This window comes from Balearica regulorum, chromosome 6, assembly GCF_011004875.1.
Source record: "Balearica regulorum gibbericeps isolate bBalReg1 chromosome 6, bBalReg1.pri, whole genome shotgun sequence".
NCBI lineage: Eukaryota > Metazoa > Chordata > Aves > Gruiformes > Gruidae > Balearica > Balearica regulorum.
The window spans coordinates 35,828,738-35,847,412 of record NC_046189.1 but is presented as its reverse complement, the minus strand read 5'-3'; the positions used below and the strand labels follow the sequence as shown (position 1 = coordinate 35,847,412).

Sequence of the window (18,675 nt, the reverse complement as noted above, 5' to 3'; positions counted from 1 at the left end):
GCAGAAGTGTAAAAGCCAGGAAAGTACAAATGGTATTGGTTAGACGAGTTTACACTCTGTTCACTTACTAAGGCCAGTATGAAATAACACAAAATCAGGAATGAACAAAACTGTAAAGCAGAAATATTTGAGTTCCGTGCCTGTGGTAGACATCAGAGGCCTTTAACACTTCCAAAGTCGTGTTAACTGTATCTGTGTAGCTTGTATGGGCACATCCAGATCAAAAAAAAAATGTACCTGCTCCTGTTTAGCACAGAGGAAAGCATACTCAGAAGGGGTGACCTGACTGTAGTAATTATAGGCAAGTATCAGATTCAGGATTAGAATACAACTGGCTTATTAAATGTTCCAATTTTTTCTTCTAGGGTAATTCACACTGAAGTTTACAACTTACTTGGTAAGAATTAAATATTTGCTGGGCTTTGTTCCTAATCAGTGTATCTCTCCCCTCTTGTTTGGATTGCTTGTGTTCTCCATGCTTACCTCTCAATACATTTTCTTCTCTTTGGTTATCATGGGGGAAGTTTATTAAGTGAAGAAAGTCATGCAGATTCCTTTGGAAATGGTTTGATGTTAGATTTAGTTCTTAGGTCATTCAGAATAGACGGAAGCTCTCAGCTATTGACCGTTCTTCTACATCTATGAAAAAATCTTGTCCTGGACCGTGTTATCCACGGGAGGCAGATGCCTCTCTGGGTCATGACACCTGTCATTACAGACCTTTAATCTGTTAACTACTTTTACAGGATTAAGACTGTAATCTTAAACTAGCACTGGAAATCAGCAAGAGGCAGTGACAGAACCTGTACGTTAGTCATGTTATCTCTGTCCTCTTCGGAGGAGGGGAATATTTTAATCTGCATAAACTGGGGCTCTTATCTTTGGTTTTGGGTGCAGTAAACTACCACAATCCAACCTGAGGAGGAAGAAATAGATCTCCTCATTCAACTAGTGTATTCATTCAAGAAGTAGCTTAAGAACTCAAATGCCAAGAAGTACCATCCATTTAGAAAAGCAGCCAGGGATAAGTAGATTTGTCTTTTGGCTAGGGGCTTGAAGCTGAACATTTTCTTTTCTCTTTTAGGGAAGCATCTGTGTGTAAGTTTACCTTTAGTCATGTGAATACCTGTTGCTACAGCGTTTTATGTAATCAATTCCCATATACCTAATTTATTAGGCTGTACTATTCCCACAGGTCAGTTTTCTTCCAAGTATTTTGATTCATCACATGAAGGATTTAAGAATTAAACATGCGTAGGACTGTTCTTACCATTTCGTGTGTTTGTGTTTGGTTGTTCAGGGGTAGGTTTTCTTTGTACACAAGATGAAAATCAATGCTGGTTTAGGCATCTTAAATTCTTTACTTTTGCTATGTAAAATGTGTTTTTAAACATAATGGTTACCTTGAGTTTCCACTTACAGGAGTTACAAATGCAGCTTTTACAAAGTGATAGCCTTAAGAAGGAAACAAGTAGTTGCTTCTCTACACCACAACTCAGTGCCTGTGCTAAAAATAATTAAAAAACCCTAGGAGCAGTCCCTCATGGTCTCTGATCAACTTCTCTCTCTTTTTACTTATCTAGTGAAACATTTAAAAATTATGAAGGGCAGGATAATGTAAATAAATGCTTCAAGAAGAGGAACAGCAATAGTGGTTCTTTGAGAAGTTCTAGTATTTGTGTAATTTTAAAGTTCTTTTTTCACATTTGAAGGGGTCCAGACCATTAATACGTGTTCATCTGGGTTTCAGAAGACTCCTAGAAGTTTAAACAAGTGCACTGAAAAAGATTGTGTTTGTAAACATTTATTTTCTTGAACTGAAAAAGGCTTGCATCAGCACACATTGTACAGCCTTGCAAATTACACAAATTGAAAAAAGTTTGTTTCATTTATGTGCAATGAATCTTTAATGTCCAGTGAGCATCTGCAAATGATGAAAACTTAAACCATTAAAAAGGTTTCCAGCACTTATCAAACACAATTATCTTAGCGTGAAAAGGAAGAGAAAGAGATCCATACTGGTGGGAACACAATTAAAGTGCAAACATTTTGTCACTTGTGAAGATACGTTTTAGTTTCTTCACACTTTTGCTAAAAAGAAGAAATACTAAAATGTGATTCAGTGAACATTCTTTGTAACCTATTCATCTTCCCCTTTAAATAATTAAGCTTGTTGGATCAGAAGCAAGTCCTTCAAGGGTACAACCTACTTGTAATTTCTTTTGACATTGCGTGAATGAATCTCAAAAGATAATGACCATCTAAGGAGTTAGTTACTAAAATTTTATCATTTTTTCCTTAAAAAAAAAAAGAAAAACAAGAGGGACAAAGAACAGGTTCACGTGAAGACTTGGGGTAGTTTGCTAGAAAATGAGTACAATTCTTTGAAAATGGTTCTCTTTTCCCCTCCGCCAATCCTCAGGTTCCTGCCTTGGAATGGACAGCTGTGTGCTGGCTGTGAAAAGGGTTTATAAAATACAAATCTGAATATGGATTTTATGAACATTTGCTGTACAATAGAACTTTGGATCTGATACAAGAATTCAAAAATATAAAACAAAACTACTATAAAAGTAGGGGGCATTTCAACAGCATTCCTTGTAGAAAGCTGCCTGTCTCAAAGATGATTCCTTGCTATTTGTCTGGGATTAACTGTAATTTTTTCTTCTTCATCTTGCTGGATCACTGGGTTATTTATTCTTCAATGGCTAATGTCATATGACAAAACATCCCAGGAGTCTCTATGAAGAGAACAGAAACCCCATAACATCAAGCCAATCAAGGAGAGGAGGACATGGAAGTAGTAAAGGCTGAGTGTCCACTGATGTAACTGCTACTGAGAACTAGCCCTTTCCAGAACATGAAAGTCGTAGTGCTTCTTGCTTGTTCTCAGCCTGAACTTGTTCACTGAGGTACTACTTTGTTTCTTCAATGCATTCTGAGCAGCTGACATTGTAGGGAACGTAGCTAGAACTGTGTAAGTGGAAGCCAAGTCACTAGGTTTGGATGGCTCAGTGTTCACACTACTATCTCCGCTGCCACAGTAACGACGATGGTGGTGCTGCTGCTGTGTTTGTAGACACTGCGAATCCCTTAGCCACCGAATCTTGGCACCAACTTTTAAAAGTTCTCCAAATAGTTTTTCTGCTTCCATACGAGTTATGCCTTCTGGCAGCTCAGTAATTTCTAGAACTTTTCCCACAACTGAAACAAGAAAAAAAACATTGAATCAAAATTGGTCATTGTACTTAATGATACAACAAGTACAAGGGAAAGTGAGTTACTTCATACTTGTATCTCCAGCTGGCTGATAGCAAATACACAGACATTCCATTTCTGGTATTCTACAGAGCCTTTTGCTTTCACATTTAGCACTGCTTACAGCTACAAACCTACAAATAAAAGCTGAGAATACAAAGAGGGCCCTCAAAAGAGAGAGGGAAAAATAATAAAATAATCAACACCTGATTTTGCTGCAGGTTTGAGAACTCACTGTAGCATCTGACAGCATCTGACTCTTCATGCATCACCGTGCTAAAAAACTAGCCTGTCTTCTCTCAAAAAGTCCTCTTCAATAAATTGTTAGAAAAAGATGATTTATCTGTAACTTTCTGCAAAGAGTTAATAGTAGGTAACACTTGCAACAAAAGTCTTTCCAGTAAGATATGAAGACAGATTATGTCAGGTTTTATTTGGATGACATCTTTAACAACTCGAAGGACCTAATCTACAGATCTCCTAAGATGTCCCCCAAATCCATGTGCTTATTTATATTGGGGGGGGAGGGGGGGAGAGAAAAAGAAACACAAACTACTTTGTGGTTTATGTTTGATTTCACATTTCATGCAAGTAAAAGGAAGCAAGGGTATGTATATTTAATATAACAATTTTTAATTAAAAATATAATAGAACTTACATCCAGTACACTGACAAATTTGCTTTTCCTTTTACTATTGTTCAACCCTGATCTCTGGTCTCTTCTCCAGCCTTCAAAACTACACTTTTCTCTTTTAACCTCCCTCTTCCTCTCTCTCCAAATCAAGTCTTCTCTCCATCCTTATGTTTCCAGTGTTTGCCACGTCCATTTCTGTCCAATTACTCTTCATTCTGGCCCTTTTCTCACCTGTGCTTTTCTTGTTACATTTCCAGCCCATCACCATAATTCATTTTGCTGGAGGACTGTGTCAATCAGTCATTCCATACCTGGTTCTCCCGCACCAAGATCTGCTGAAGCAGCCTTCTTTGCTGGTTTCTTTCCCCTGTTTCCATGTCTGTTTCCAGGTTGACACTGGAAAGATTGACATAAATGATGTACTTTAATGCCAACGCACCCATATCTTAACATTTCTAGGTTAGCTCAGTAAAAAACGATGCAGAAGAATGTCTGGAAAATAACCAGCACTACTGGTACAGAAAAGATTTTCATGGCCAATTTTACTCTTGGAGTTTAGCAATCCTGCAGTCAAGCACATTCAACCCTTGTCTTCAGAAGAATGGGAGGAAATTATGAAAAAAATCACCTTCAATCTTGGAAGAACCACCCCCACCCCAATCCACCACATCTTCTGGCTGATCTTGGGTAGAACTGAGCAAAGTAGAGAGGCTGTGTGTCCATCCCAGAAGTTAAACAGATGGCAAAACTTTTTAGCTTTGCTAACACTAATATTTTGGTTTTGTTTTTCTTATAAGAAACAAACCCACTCTTTCTTTAGAAATAGCCATGTGTGTTTTCTATTTTTTTAAAAATTGTTATTTAAAATAAAATCCTTTCAGCAAATGTACTCTTTGTGATTTTTTGAACTGGTGGTGAATTGCTTAAAAAAAAAATAATAATTTCCATAATCTACACTGTGCCTAAAGCTAAATTTCAGTAAATTATCTTTTTTTTTTTTTTAATGCAACAAACTAGAACAATGGGAATTATCAACACAGAATAAAACCGTTATTGGAAAGCAAGCACCTTCCACTCAATTACTTTTCTAATGCAATAACATATTCCCCTGTTCACGGTGGTTATAATGGTAGTCCTGAATTGATTTTTTTCAGTGTTGTCAAGAGATTGTTCTCTTTAATACCTGTTGGCTTGTTACTTGTCCACGTAATAAAGATGGTGGATTGTATTGCAGGGGTTGGCCAAGCAATGGGTATCTGGCATCTCCTTAAAGAGAAAGGTAATTAGAAGGGTTTTTCTGTTATACGAAATCTTCTTATTGTGATGCATATCTTACACAGAAGAGAAAGCATAATACCGATGTTCAAAATAGTGTATTTGGCTAAGCTAACAAAATAAGATTTGGCATGATCAAATAAAGGTAGGTCAGTCACGTACTGATCACAAGGTGAAAAGGTACAAGCTTTCTTGCATTTAAGGATTACACTGAAAAACACACTAAAAGCTTGTCTTCATTGCAGTCTTTTCTAAATCCTCTCATTTCAAAATGAGCTTAATAAGGCTAAAGCTCCTCTCCATGTACTAATTTAATAATTTTCACAGTTTTATCCCTGATTAGTGCCAGGTGCATCTTCACATTCCTATTTTCTCCAAGGATCCACAAAGACAATGGAATAGAAGTTTTTAGTAATCACAGAAGATTAATAAAGTTGAGAGGTATACTTCACAGCAGGCAACCTGGAATTTTTACAACATCAGAATACAAAGCAATGACATGAAGATCATGCAGAAGATAAAAAAAAATAAGGTTTTCTTTATCAATAAGGAAGACATATGGAACTTTCTGTAAGTTAAAGTAAATCTTCCTGTAAAATATTCCCATTATTTTGAGTTTGGGAGGACGTCTTTGCTCACTGACAAAGTTTTTTTAATAATTTGTTTTTTAAATGTTATCAACTATCGCATCTCAGTGAAAATGCCCTATTTTCTGTTTCTCTGTTAACATGGCAGCAGAGGACTGAAATTCTTCTACAAGGAATTTTTTCTGTCTTTGGGTGGGTACTGTCTGAAATACTAATTGAAGTAGCAACAGTATTGGCTAGGGGCTCTAGTCGCATCATGCTAGTTTTTCTACAAAGGAAAGAAGAATTGGCAGTGGTTTGATTCAGTGCATCATCAACTAATACGTGAGTTCAGCAGAGCATTCATCTCAGCATCGCATTCTTATGTCCTTTCCCCCAAAAGATGCTATGTCTACCTAATATATTAAGATCACCTAGTCCCACGTTATTTATTTTACCTTTGTAGCTCTAAAATTATATCCTTTGTGACAGTGTGCATCCAGTTCTTGATTTATGGTTAGAACTTGAAGCTAAATTATATCAAACATTTTATTAATATTTTTTCATATGTGAAATTCCCCATTTCAGCATTGAAAAGTAGTGTGTTAATAATAGTTCACAATAACACAAAGATCAAAAGTTTTTGAGAATACAGGGGATGGTATCAATGCAGAGAGATAAGGTGAAGTTTTCCATGATGCTCAAGTAGATAATTTTGATGATCCAGCTTCAAAAGCATTACTACTAAAGTGAGCCACAGTTCGTCAGAAAATCCTCTTAAAACTTGTATTTGAAAACAGTCAAATAAAAAAAAATATACACGTTTTTAGTTAACTAAAAACATACCTTGTCCAGGGACAAAAGGTCTAGAAAACTGGGACACAATAGAAAGGGGTGTTAAGGTGGGACGGATGTTCTTCATATTTGATAGCTGAGCTGGTGCTGGTGATTGGGCCGGTGAGGTGACAGGACTACCTAGTTGAGGACTATGCTGCAACTGGAATAAACAAGTTAGTAGTTTAAAAGGTACCTACACTGGCTACAGCATTCAAAGACTTAAGTAAAGTGAAAATAGTTATATTAAGCACTGTCAGAGCAGATTTTTAATCTGCAAAAAGAACTTGTGAAAAACACACAAAGATGCAATTTATGCAAATTACAATTCATCCTGGAAAATAAAATGACAAACTCATACCTGTGCAGCACTGTCTAAAGTGCTAAGTTCTGTGGACTTCTGCCCCCTTTGATGATCACAGTAATATTTATTCTGTTTCCATTGTGGAGGTGAATGGTTCCGAGGCTGAGGACTGTTAGGTATATTTAGCTGCATCATTACTACTCCTCCACCTGGTGGTGGTGCTACGGCTACAAGACAAGAAATCCGTAGGATACAGTTAGTTCATCACACATTTCAATTTTAATTTTAGCAGGACAGACATGAATAAAAAAAAAGTGAAACAACATAATGAATGTTTTGCTAAATAAGCTGCTGAATTCTAGAACACTAGAGCAGTATCTTCTGTACATTTTCACTAATCGGATAAATCTGCAATCGTTAACTTAGGGCTTCCCAGAACTACAAGAGACAGTGGAACCACTGAAACTCATTATTGAGAAAATTTTTGAAAGAAATAATTCTATTTAATAGTAGTTGAAAGTGTTCAACAGTCACTGTAGTTGTTGTCAAAGCAATGTGTTGAACAACATGATATTAAGCAAAAATATGCTTTATTTAAAACCAGAAGTTACCTAGTTAGTTTTATGTGATATACAGCAATATGGACTCAAAATGTTTTCTTTGATGTGATGTGATGGCATACATCAGAAAGACCAGGAATCAATCTTTAGTCTGATGCAAAACTACCATCATTTATAATTTGAGAACGTTTTTCTGGGCAGCGGCTGCAAACGGATCCCCACACCCTGTACCACTTAGCTACTGCGGTAGCTACAGAAATGACAAAGTCAGGGGAGAACAGCTGAACAGCCAACTCTGCTCCGTAAGGTTTCACATGAGGAGTTGTGTCGAGAGACTGCCAGAGAGAGAAGCCGTCGTCCCCCTTTGACCTGGCTCTGTCCCAGGTAATTTATATGATGTCCTGTATACTCGTAAATGGTTGTTTGCAATTTCCTTCTCTGCTCTACCCCACCGTTTATAGCATTTCTCAGAAACCACAATTAAAACACATGGTTTAAACATCATTTAATCATCCACCTTTAAAGAGGAAGCCTACAGTCTTCTCAATTTACTATCTATGTCATAGCATCAGTTAGGAGCAGTCAGATACAGATTGTAAAATGCATTCATTTTGTATTTTTTAAAATGGACTATTGTTTTCATTACCCCTGGGCTCCACAAGAAGAAACAGACTCCTTCAAAAAGCAAGCCAAACAATGTAGAATAACTAACTCATAATATTAAAACTATTTTAGCTTTAGTAATTTGTATTCTGAAATATTTACTATAGTGATATTTGTAAAAATAAATGAAGTAATATTAGCTATGTTTTCACATCTATACTTTTCTTTTTAACAGCAAAAACTTCTACCCACGCGTTACAGATTGAAGCGGAAGCATCAGGTATCTGGCCAACTTTAGCAGAAGATATAAATTGAAGAGTCTCTGCCCTGTCCCTATAAGGGCCACACAGCAAATATTTCTATTTTGTTGCGCAGCAAAATACAACATAAGACTGTTTGTGGATATCTACTACATAATCACAATAATATATAACACAACAATTTCCAAGTGGTAAAGCCATATGTAATCCCTGTATGTAAACCTGAGGTGTACGAAACATCTATACACACACTACGTTTTACACAAGAAATTTGGTTTCATTTTAGTATTTTATGCATATATTTATAAACATAAATTACTTACATCTTAGGGTTTTATAATATTATAGTATTTTATTCTGCAGCACTCTAGCATACTCTTTTGACTTATCTCTGTTCTATGAGAACTGAACACCCAACAAAACCATTGAGAGCACCATTTCTAAAAAAAAGTGTCACAATCTGAAAATGCTATTTAAACTGCAAAAGAAAACTTTGTACATCCAGAAAAACTTGTTCTTTCTACTACTTCTAGTCCCACAGCATTTCAGTAAATGAAAATAAAGGGAGAAGAGAAACGCACAAGAAATCATCGAAAAGCTTCCCAGATTTGCAGTCTGGTCCTCTATAACTTTTTCAAATGAAAAGAAACGCAACTCTGCTGCTCATCTATGCATGTCCTCATTGTCCTTACCTCAGTGGCCTTGATTCATCATCTCTATCGCTTACTGAAAAGCATGCTTTTCTTTATTCCCTCAAAATTTGTTCTCCCTGTGTCATAGAGGGCTTTCCCCTTCCCCAAACTTCTTTAAAATACGGTTTAACAGGTTTGAACTGGGCTTTCAAAACTGCATAAAACTAGCACTTCAAGGATAGATTAAGAGGGTTGAACAACAAACTAGTGTGAGACCGATTTTAGACATCCTGAAATGACCGTCTTCCAGAATTAAAACCAAAGAAACTTGCAGCAAAACGGAAACAAACCCAAAACTGCCCACAAACAGTAATACACTGCTAATCCAGCTATTTTGCCACTTAATTGCATGTTATCTATTTACTAATAGGCTGTAACAATATCTTAAAAGATAAACATTCATATAAACAGCACATCTACAGTGGAATCTAGGTCACTGACCTAGGGTTGTTTATTGCTTGCTTGCAAAATACTGAGAGAGCATTATTTCAGATGACCCCTTTTGGGGCAACAACCAAACCTCTAATGTATCTAATTCCCTATTGGTAAAATAAAGACAATACCACTGTGAGCACAGGATTATTCTATAACCTCTTGTTAGGAGATTAACCCTTGTACTCTTAATTTCCTGACCAGTCCATCAATTTTATGGTTGGAAACTCAGAGTTTTTAAGGGTTTGGATATTAACATTTACAAACATTTCATGGATATGACAAGCTCTATGTCACCACTGTTTTCACAAGCCACTGAAGCTGCTGTTTATACACTTTCTAAAAATTAGCCAAATATTTTGTAGATCAAACCATTCCGAACATGACTTAGATGCTTCTGCTAAGTGACACTTACCATCTGAAGGCTGCCTCCAGGCTGCCCCCATGAAGTTGTCTATTGGTTCACTTAAGTTCCAAGTATTCATGTTTAGAAGTTACAATAATAGCAATTCAGATGAAGAATTAAAAGAAGAAAAAAAGCAGCATTTGCAGAGATGGCACTCAAGTTGCAGCTGGTGTAGCAGTTAGCCATGAAATCAGTCTGATAATTTACAACAGGTTTCTACACAGAATGGCTTAGATGAAAATCCCAATAAAATATACCTTTTATTGGCTGCATGATGGAAAGACCAGTGGGCGAACTTTTACATGATGAGGGTGGAGACACTATGCTGTAGTGCACAATGGAAGCAGCCTGTTGTGGCTTTGACTTTGATGAAGGTGGCAATAATGTAGGAGGTGATGGCTTCTGACTTGAATGGTTGCTATAAACTATGAAAGTAAAAGTAGTAAATAAGGCTGCCATAAAAACAAAACCAAAACACCCCCAACACAACTTCGGAATATTTCATTTAGCTTTTCGGCAGGTCAAAAAACTACTTCTCCTCTCTATCCAAACCCAGAACGCTTACAGTTTTCACCCTCTTCTCAGGAACTCTTAAGAAAAATCACTACTCCTACTCCATGAAGTGAAATCTAGAATGCTTCTTGAGTAGAAGAGCCAAGTATACCGCTTCCAAAACGTACCTTGCTCTTGTTCTATCAAATGTAACCCAAAATCTCAACTTTGTCAGAGCCATGTAGCTATTCAGGAAAAGATGAAAGTCATTCTAATGAGAACATGTGGTTCCCATGTCTGTCTCAACTCACAAGCAGATGTGCAAGGCATTATGATGTACGTTAGTGAATTCTAAGAAAGGAACTTGAGAGCTTTCAATAATGAACAAATTGAGATGGGAAGTTAACCTGCCTCCAATGTAACTTCAAAAACGGAACACAGAAGGAAATGTAATACAGTAGTTAATTCTAAATCAAACCCTTAATAGGAAATACCCAATCACCCAGCACAATAACAGCTAGACATTTTTGAAGTTTTTCAATAAAAACATTTTTCCCCCAACCTGCACACTGCTGTCCTTGAAGCTGCTGTGAGTTGCATGGTGATGATGTTCTAGGAAACTGTATCTGCTCTGATCCAGGAGGCTGCAAATATCCTACTGATGAACTGTAATAATAAAAATTAAAAAAAAGAGCATAACTAACAGGCATTTATGCTACACTCATTTATTTAATTATGACTGCTGCATTTGCTGTCTACATGTACTGCAAATCACTGAGATTTTGTAAGTTTTAAAATCAATAGTATTTCTACCTAGCCCCAAACACACTCATTCTTCAGAAGACTCTGAAGTTTCACATCTCTCCCTTGGCAAAAACTTAGGCCTTGCATACATTAAGAAGCTGTACTAATTCACCTATTTTGATAAACTATTTTTGTGTCAATAGTGCTATATCAGTAAAGACATGTAGAATAGTAACAAAAAGACAATTTGTTGTCTTGCCTAATTAACCAGAACTAGGTCTCAGTTCAGTGATCACCAGAGAACCTGCCACGATGATTTCAGATGCGGTCCCTCAGCTGGAGGCTGGCCCCATGCAGCAGAGCCAGCTTGTTCAGCACACCAACAAAGCACTCCTCTACTTCACTGTACAGTAACACAGCTTAGAGAGATGATTGCCTTTCCATGGCTTTACCAAATAGGGGGTGGAAAAAGGAAAAATAACCAGTCATGGGAGATGACTCAAGGAGATAAACAACCTTTCATTCGTTTGTAATATGTAGGAAAAGGATAACACATTCAGGTTGGTGGACCATAATCAGAATGATTACTATAGAATCCTGCACTTCATTTCTGTACTAACAGATAAAGTAAACACTCTGAGGGCATGAGATAAAAAATATTGTATTACTTCAAATTGTGGGGAAAAAAGTAGGTGCCATCCAGTTGGACTTACCATTTTTACCTATGTCGTCACAGGAAGTTTGTTCCATCCTTTGTCCCACAGTTCAATTATATCATTCTAATTTAAAGATTCCCTTCCATTAAAGGAGGCAAAATTCAGAGAAAACTAAACCAGATGGGTTTATATCTGCATGGGATGCGTGCTCTCACACAGCTTCTCATCTGGTTACTGATTCTAGTTTTCAGTAGTGACCTGAAGGTTTGAGACTATTCAGTTCCTGCGGAACAGTATTCTGCTTTCCTTGTCAAAGTGCTGCAATGTAACTATTTTGATAAAAGCAAGATGCTGTCATCAGTTGCCACTCTGCTCTGAATCCCTAACAAACGTGTCCCTGTTCAAAAGGAAGGGACATTCTAAATGACAGGAAAGATCAAGAAACAAAACTTACTTCAAAAAAAGTCTGGAATTTTGTCTACCTATGACTTCATTGAACCTCAAATATAACTAAAGAAGAAAAGGATAAAAAGAACCTTCAAAGAACAAAAACTCAGATTTAAGTAGGTGAAGCCATGCAGCGATGACACAAATACTATTTAAGTCTCTGCACTCACAAAAGGATGAAGCAAGCTTCATACTGTTGCCGCTTGTTTAAAAGCTGCAAACAAGGTATTTTTAAATGATGCACATTTGTAAGTTCAAAAAAACTAAAGGAAGAAAAATTTGTAACAAGTATTAATCTTAATGAATTCTTTTAGGTATCTGCCTATCTGTTCGCTCACAAATACTCAAACTGTGTTGGGGACACAGATGTATACACAGGGAGGTCTGGACATGTAAATCAATTTGCTGCTACCAAGGTAAGTAAAAAAAAAAAAAGTTATATATATCAAAAGCTGAGCATAGAAAACGTTCCTGTACTTGTTTCATAGCCAGCTTTGTGCCAGGAGGCTTGTTAGCAACAAGGACAAAGTAAGCTAAGCTCCTTCTAGACAAAGCTCCAACAAAGAAGGTCTGTCTTTTTCTGGGATTCAAATTCTCTTTTCTCTACACGTTATTAAAGTAGTACCTTTAACAAAACCAGTGAGTATAGATAGTCAGCTGAAATGTTACTGGAAAAAGACATTGCTGCTGAACACACTGGTCTTTCATGTATAAGAAAAAGAATGCAGAAAAATTAAGATGTGGAACTCTAGCAAAGTATTGCTGAAAGCGATACAAAAACATGTTTTCTAGTCTAACAAGTATGTCCCAATGAAAGCAGTACCGGATGTTTTAGTTAATTGCATAAGAGCAAAAATAAACAGATAATAAAATGTCTGTAAGTCTGCCTTTAAAATACATTTTAATATATGCAATACTATAGCAGATCCTGTCAGTTATTACAAGGCAATTAAACCTAGTTTCCAAGAAATCAAATAACCGAGTTAAACTCACCTTAAATTATTTTGTTGACCTGATGGAATGACACTGTAGTAAACTGGCATTCCTGTTGTGGGCAATCCTTGATTTGACTGACTGGGAATTATAACAGGCTGTTGATATGTCTGCTGGGGCACTGCTTGGGAACCTTGAGGCACCGAAACCTAAAATTGAAAACACACTAAGATTTTCTTCTGCAGACAACGTTTCTTTCTGCCTCTTGACCATCACAAAATCTTTTAGCTTCTTTCCTAAAAATGGAAATGTTGGTTCCAAGGGACTCCATAAATTAACAAAAGACATTTTCTCTACAACAGAAATCGTATGAGCTTTCCTCCCCATCCTCTGAATCACAGTTAACACACAGCACTTGGCATTTAAGAGGACTAGAACTTGTATGCTTGTGACAGAGTTTCTTCTCACTTCAATGGTGGCGCTTTTTGTTTGTTTTTTAATTTCTGTCCCCAAAGTCACCTTTGACACCTGCCTGCAGCCTTCTAGCATTTACAAAGCAATGCACTTAAATAAAATCACTCAAACACACAGAAGAGTGATTGGAAAGTTATGAATAAATTACCCACCTGATAAGATGGCACTGAAGGATACGGAACAATCACACCTTGAATTTGATTCCCAACATTGTTGTGTTGGCCACTGACCAGATTTTGATTCTGAGACTGCTGAACTCCAACTAAACCCTGGTAGTTTTGCTGCTGGTTAGGCAAAACCTGGTAACCTGAAATTATATGTTTAAAGTCTTATTTTGAAATAATGAACACATTTTATACACAGTTGCCTATGTGAAAATGTATGTGTAGCATTTTCCAATGGTTTTTTAAATCTAGCAACTTCATAAAAGAGTTGAACTTATCATGCATATAAAAAGAAGCCAACATTAAAATTAACAGATTTATTCATTTGGATCCAGCATGAAATACTATACATACTATTTGCAATGCTGCTCTCACATGCTTGCGGTGTTTATTTACACTCTAGAGAGTTACATGCATTAACACCTTGATTTGATAGGTGAAAGCTAAAAGCATTTGAACAAAGCATGCTAGATAATATCAAAACCAATTATTTGTCTATTATTATGAGCAAGGCCATTCTAGGTATTTTAGTTTTGAAAATCTAGTTAGGCTAAATTCTACTAGTACCTCAGGTGTCCCAGTATCTTTACTGTGATTCAAAAATGAATCACGCTTCAAGAAAATTTGTGTAAGGCATGTGTGCAAATCTTTTTAAAAAGGGCAACTGAGAAAAATCTTCCGGGTAAAAGCCATGTTCATATACAGTGGAAGATACTTCATATTCAAAGTTATCTTGGGGAAAAAAAGGAAGATGTTCATATTCACCTCTCTACAGTGCCTCTACAACAATTTATTCTTAACTGATATCCTCTGCTATCTTTCAGAAATGGCCTAAAAAACCCCAAACCCTAAAAAACAAAAAAACCCAACCCAAACCAAGCATGAGTGCCAAACAGGAAATCTGTGCATTTATTAGATCCAACCTTAACTCCCACTTTTTTTTTTTTAAAAGCATATAGTAGGTAAGTGCTACCATGACCAAAATACATGCAGAACACAAGTACAGTTCTTCTTGTCATAGTCTATTGTACAGGTATGTGCTACTTACCACATCAGCAAAAACCCATTAACTATCAGTGTTTCTGAGACAAAGCCAGTTATCGCTCCAGAATAACAAAACTGGGCTTGTCAAGATGCACTGATGGCAAGAAGAGTCTGTATTTAACATTCACATTCTACTGACCTTGACATTCCCCATGCTCCCTACTTTGGTATGGAACTATAATAAAGTAAATATAGCTGCAAAAACTCGCTTGGATTTTTTTTTTTTTAAACTGTGTTTAAAAAAATGGCATGGTCTATTTTGAAAATAATTATTCAGTTAACACAAAACACTTTTTTGTAAACAAAACACACCAATGTTCATTGATTGCATACACACAGGGTACAATGAACATTGTGAATTAACAGTCTCAGCTGGCTGTCACTATAGAAATTGCAACAATGAAGACTAAACCAGACTGTTAATATAATCAAATATCGCTTCAGAAAATTAGAGAAGAAGGTTCAGTTTGTTAAAACCAAGAGAGCTATTCATTAGAAACACACAACGCAATATAAATATTTTCAGAGTACTATACAAAACAATGCATGCTTAGAATTTTTAATAACTCTTGTTTGAACTGTGCACAAAAAAAATCCATCTCATATCTGTAATAAACAAAATGCTTAAGTGTACTTTGTTACAAAATGATCTATGGCACCTAAAAAGCAGCTGAATGTGAAGCTGCAGGGTATGGCAGATCCAATCAATATATTTGCAATCCAAACCCCTCATTTCCCAGAAACTGCAATGTTGCTGTGAATATTTTCAGCTTTTTCTGGCACTTCCAGACACAGACATGATCAATTTTGCAAGCAGAGAGAAGTGGAACAATATAAATTGACTGCCAAGAAGGTTCCCCACAGCGTTCCGAAGAATGCTCTATTTTTAGCTTCGCAATTTCACCTCTGCATAGAGAGTGGTTTGACAGAAATGCAGCACTCAGCAGAAAACCCACACCTGCCATAGCAGATTGTCTCATTACACAGAAATACTCTGAAATAGTAGATAAAAAAAAAGAAGCATGCTTCTTAGTATTTACATAATGAAAAAGAAATCACTGTTAATATAAGAAAAGTTAACTTATCAACCGGTAGTTAGGTCTCATGGTAACTGGGCCTTCATTATCATGACAACCGGAAATGCCTTTTTCTTAAGAGTTTTCTTCTCCCAACGTCTTTGGCACAACTAAAGCATTTTTATTAAAAGTGAACCCCTCAAATATTTCACCTGAAACCCCTTTAAAAAGGAAGCCAGGAAGCAGCTGAAAAAGAGACCGGTTCACTGTGAGAAATGTAAACCTCTCAGACAGTGTTACGGCCCCGAATCCAACAGCTCATAAAGTCAGGCCACTCCATAATATTAAACTAAAACTGGCTTCAGTTGCCATGCTCTCAGAAGTTGTCATCTTTTATCTAAATTTGTGTTTGGAAAGTTATTTCATAGTTAGTAACCACTTTATAATAAGATGAATAAACCCCACGGCTTTTATGCAATACAAGATTTGTTAATTCTCATTTTTGACCAGACGCATGGCTGTATTAGCCAAGTAACATGCTGCCTTTTGTCTCAAACCCAGCCATTGCTAATAAACATCAACCATTTCAGATGTAGCTTTGTGTCAACTTAATACAAATATTTAAGGATTAAAATCAATCTACAAGAGAGAGTCAAATTTGCCAATAAAGCAGTAAATGAGAGCCAGCAATGGCTAGGTAGCAATTTGAAGATTTTGAGTTAAACACTAAATTATCCAGTTGCTAGTAAAATACTTCTCTCTACCATTAGTGCTAGGAAACAAAACAGGACTGAATGCAATTATTGGCTTCATGACTTAAACACGATCCCTTGCTGTCAGAGTTACAGGTAGAAGGTACATTATCAAAGTAGAAAAGTAGCTGTCTGCACAGCTTTCTTATTTTATTTCTTCTAGGACACAGAAGGAGATTTTAGCTGCTGATGCTTTTCACCCTGTCCACATTACAGGCAGTGAAATTCAGTTAAAGAGCTAAAAATAGACAAGAAAAACTTACTTACCTAATAGCAACCGATTCTTCCCTTTGCATCTTGGTGCTGATGCACCGTCACCCCCTGCTTTCAAATTCAGATTGCTTTGTTTAGCTACATATATACACTGGGCTCTCTCAGATTCAGAGTTTGTGTGCTATTCACACAGGGAAGTAACTCCAGCTGAGCCTCAGACTTTTTGCTATTAAGTAGTCTAGGTATTACAAATTCTGAGGAAGGAAAGCAGGTTGTGTAACACAGTTGGATAACACACCTTTAACACCAATGCATCAAACAAGTTGCAAAACAGAGTAATTAGTTTGCCTTTGAAAAAAATGTCAATATACTTTGACTTCTGAAGAGCGAAAAGTAGTGATCAGGTACTAACAGTATTTTAAAATGATCTGACAGCCCTACCATAAGTGGGCAACACATCTTGATGATTCTGCAATGAAATAATCCTGCCTAAATTTGTGAACTGAACCCTGAATAACAACTTCAAGTGTTGCTGCTATTGGAGCACTTCCCTGAAGAACTGCAGAAGAGGGAGTCACCCCTCTTACAGGCTACTTCATAGAACAGCGATAAAGAAATCCAGTTAATATTTGTAAAAGCTGATCTTTCACAGTATTTCTGTAGGACAACACATAGTTGGGGACAGGGGAGGAATTAAAAATACCCTTCTTCCCGAAGGAAGCTCAAAAGGACATTAAGTCTAGTGTATTCAACTAAGACAAGGTATAAAAGCCTGATTTTTAAGGATCTCTGCCTCCAAACATCACTAGTTACTTCTGAAAGTTTTGACTGTGAGTCAAGATATTACTCAGAAGTAAATTTGTTTCAGGAATCCAAATCTTATTGAAGAAGTCATAAAAATATTTTTAAGTACAGATTATTAGAATAATGGTAGCTACAGTTACAATTTCTAAGGAAACACACTAGGAAAGAAAGGAGACAGAAACACAGCTTGATAACATTCATAGACAGGTAACCTGGAAACAGTAGAATAGCCTTTACTAGAAATAGGAGGAGCAGAAAACTAATTCTAACCACTTAAGGCTCATTATATATTCTATCCAATACCCAGATACCTTTAATCATAGGACAGACAGATAAATTAAAACAGTATCACCAATATCTTCTGCATAACGGTCTTTTCATGCCACAATATCTGAAATTAGTATCTTTTGTTTAGAACTTTCAGTTAAGGTACATCTCTGCAACATTACATCATTTAAAGGTACTAATTCATCTTGCTTTGCAAGTTACTAAAAAGTTAGTAACTAAGTTACAAGTTTTTTTAAATTACTCTGTTCTAAACTTAAAAAAAAATAAAAATTATCCTATAATTAAAGTTACAGCATGATACACTCATAATAATGGCTCAAATCTCAAGTTTCATGAACAACTGACTCAATTTTTTCCACCTCAGGTTAGTTATACCTTGTATCTCATATTTGAACTTCTACTTTATTTGAAATTATACAGCAAAATAAGTTTAAAAAGCAAACGCAGGAGAAAACGCATACAAGGTGTTCTGATGAAATGCTGAAAAAGTTCAACAAACCTGTCTGCTGTCCAGGCTGTGCCAGCGGTTGGTTTTGCTGTGTGTTGTAATGGACAGAAACAGGTCGATATTGTTGACTGGAGTGCGGATACTGATTGGGGGTACAATAACAAGCTGGCATCTGAAAACAAACAACAATTAAAGAGATTCACTACCTGCAAGTTTATAGGAGGCAGACATCTAAACGCAAAAAGAATCACACGATAAAAGAAAGATGCAAAGCCTATTAAAAGGTGCAACTAATGTTAAATAGTTTAGCAATTAACAACACATACTACATAAATTCCCTCTTTATCAGATGATTTCTTCTACTTTCATAGTAGAA

At 36.4% G+C, this 18,675-nt stretch overlaps 1 protein-coding gene across 11 annotated transcripts in view; it reads right to left on the bottom strand.

Moving 5' to 3' along the window:
- Positions 1-1,788: 1,788 nt before the first annotated feature.
- Positions 1,789-18,675, bottom strand: part of R3HDM1 (R3H domain containing 1) — a 54,456-nt gene continuing 37,569 nt past the window's right edge. For 9 of the 11 annotated variants that reach the window (XM_075757193.1, XM_075757198.1, XM_075757202.1 and 6 more), the window contains 10 exons: positions 18,351-18,471; positions 13,723-13,877; positions 13,157-13,305; positions 10,879-10,982; positions 10,082-10,249; positions 6,929-7,098; positions 6,580-6,730; positions 5,076-5,158; positions 4,204-4,288; positions 1,789-3,204 (listed from right to left, as the gene is read on the bottom strand). In XM_075757193.1, the coding sequence (XP_075613308.1) occupies positions 2,834-3,204; positions 4,204-4,288; positions 5,076-5,158; positions 6,580-6,730; positions 6,929-7,098; positions 10,082-10,249; positions 10,879-10,982; positions 13,157-13,305; positions 13,723-13,877; positions 18,351-18,471 (1,557 nt within the window). In that variant the 3' untranslated portion in view covers positions 1,789-2,833. The remainder of the gene's footprint in view (positions 3,205-4,203; positions 4,289-5,075; positions 5,159-6,579; positions 6,731-6,928; positions 7,099-10,081; positions 10,250-10,878; positions 10,983-13,156; positions 13,306-13,722; positions 13,878-18,350; positions 18,472-18,675) is intronic. The other 2 variants (XM_075757200.1, XM_075757203.1) reach the window with 1 other exon arrangement.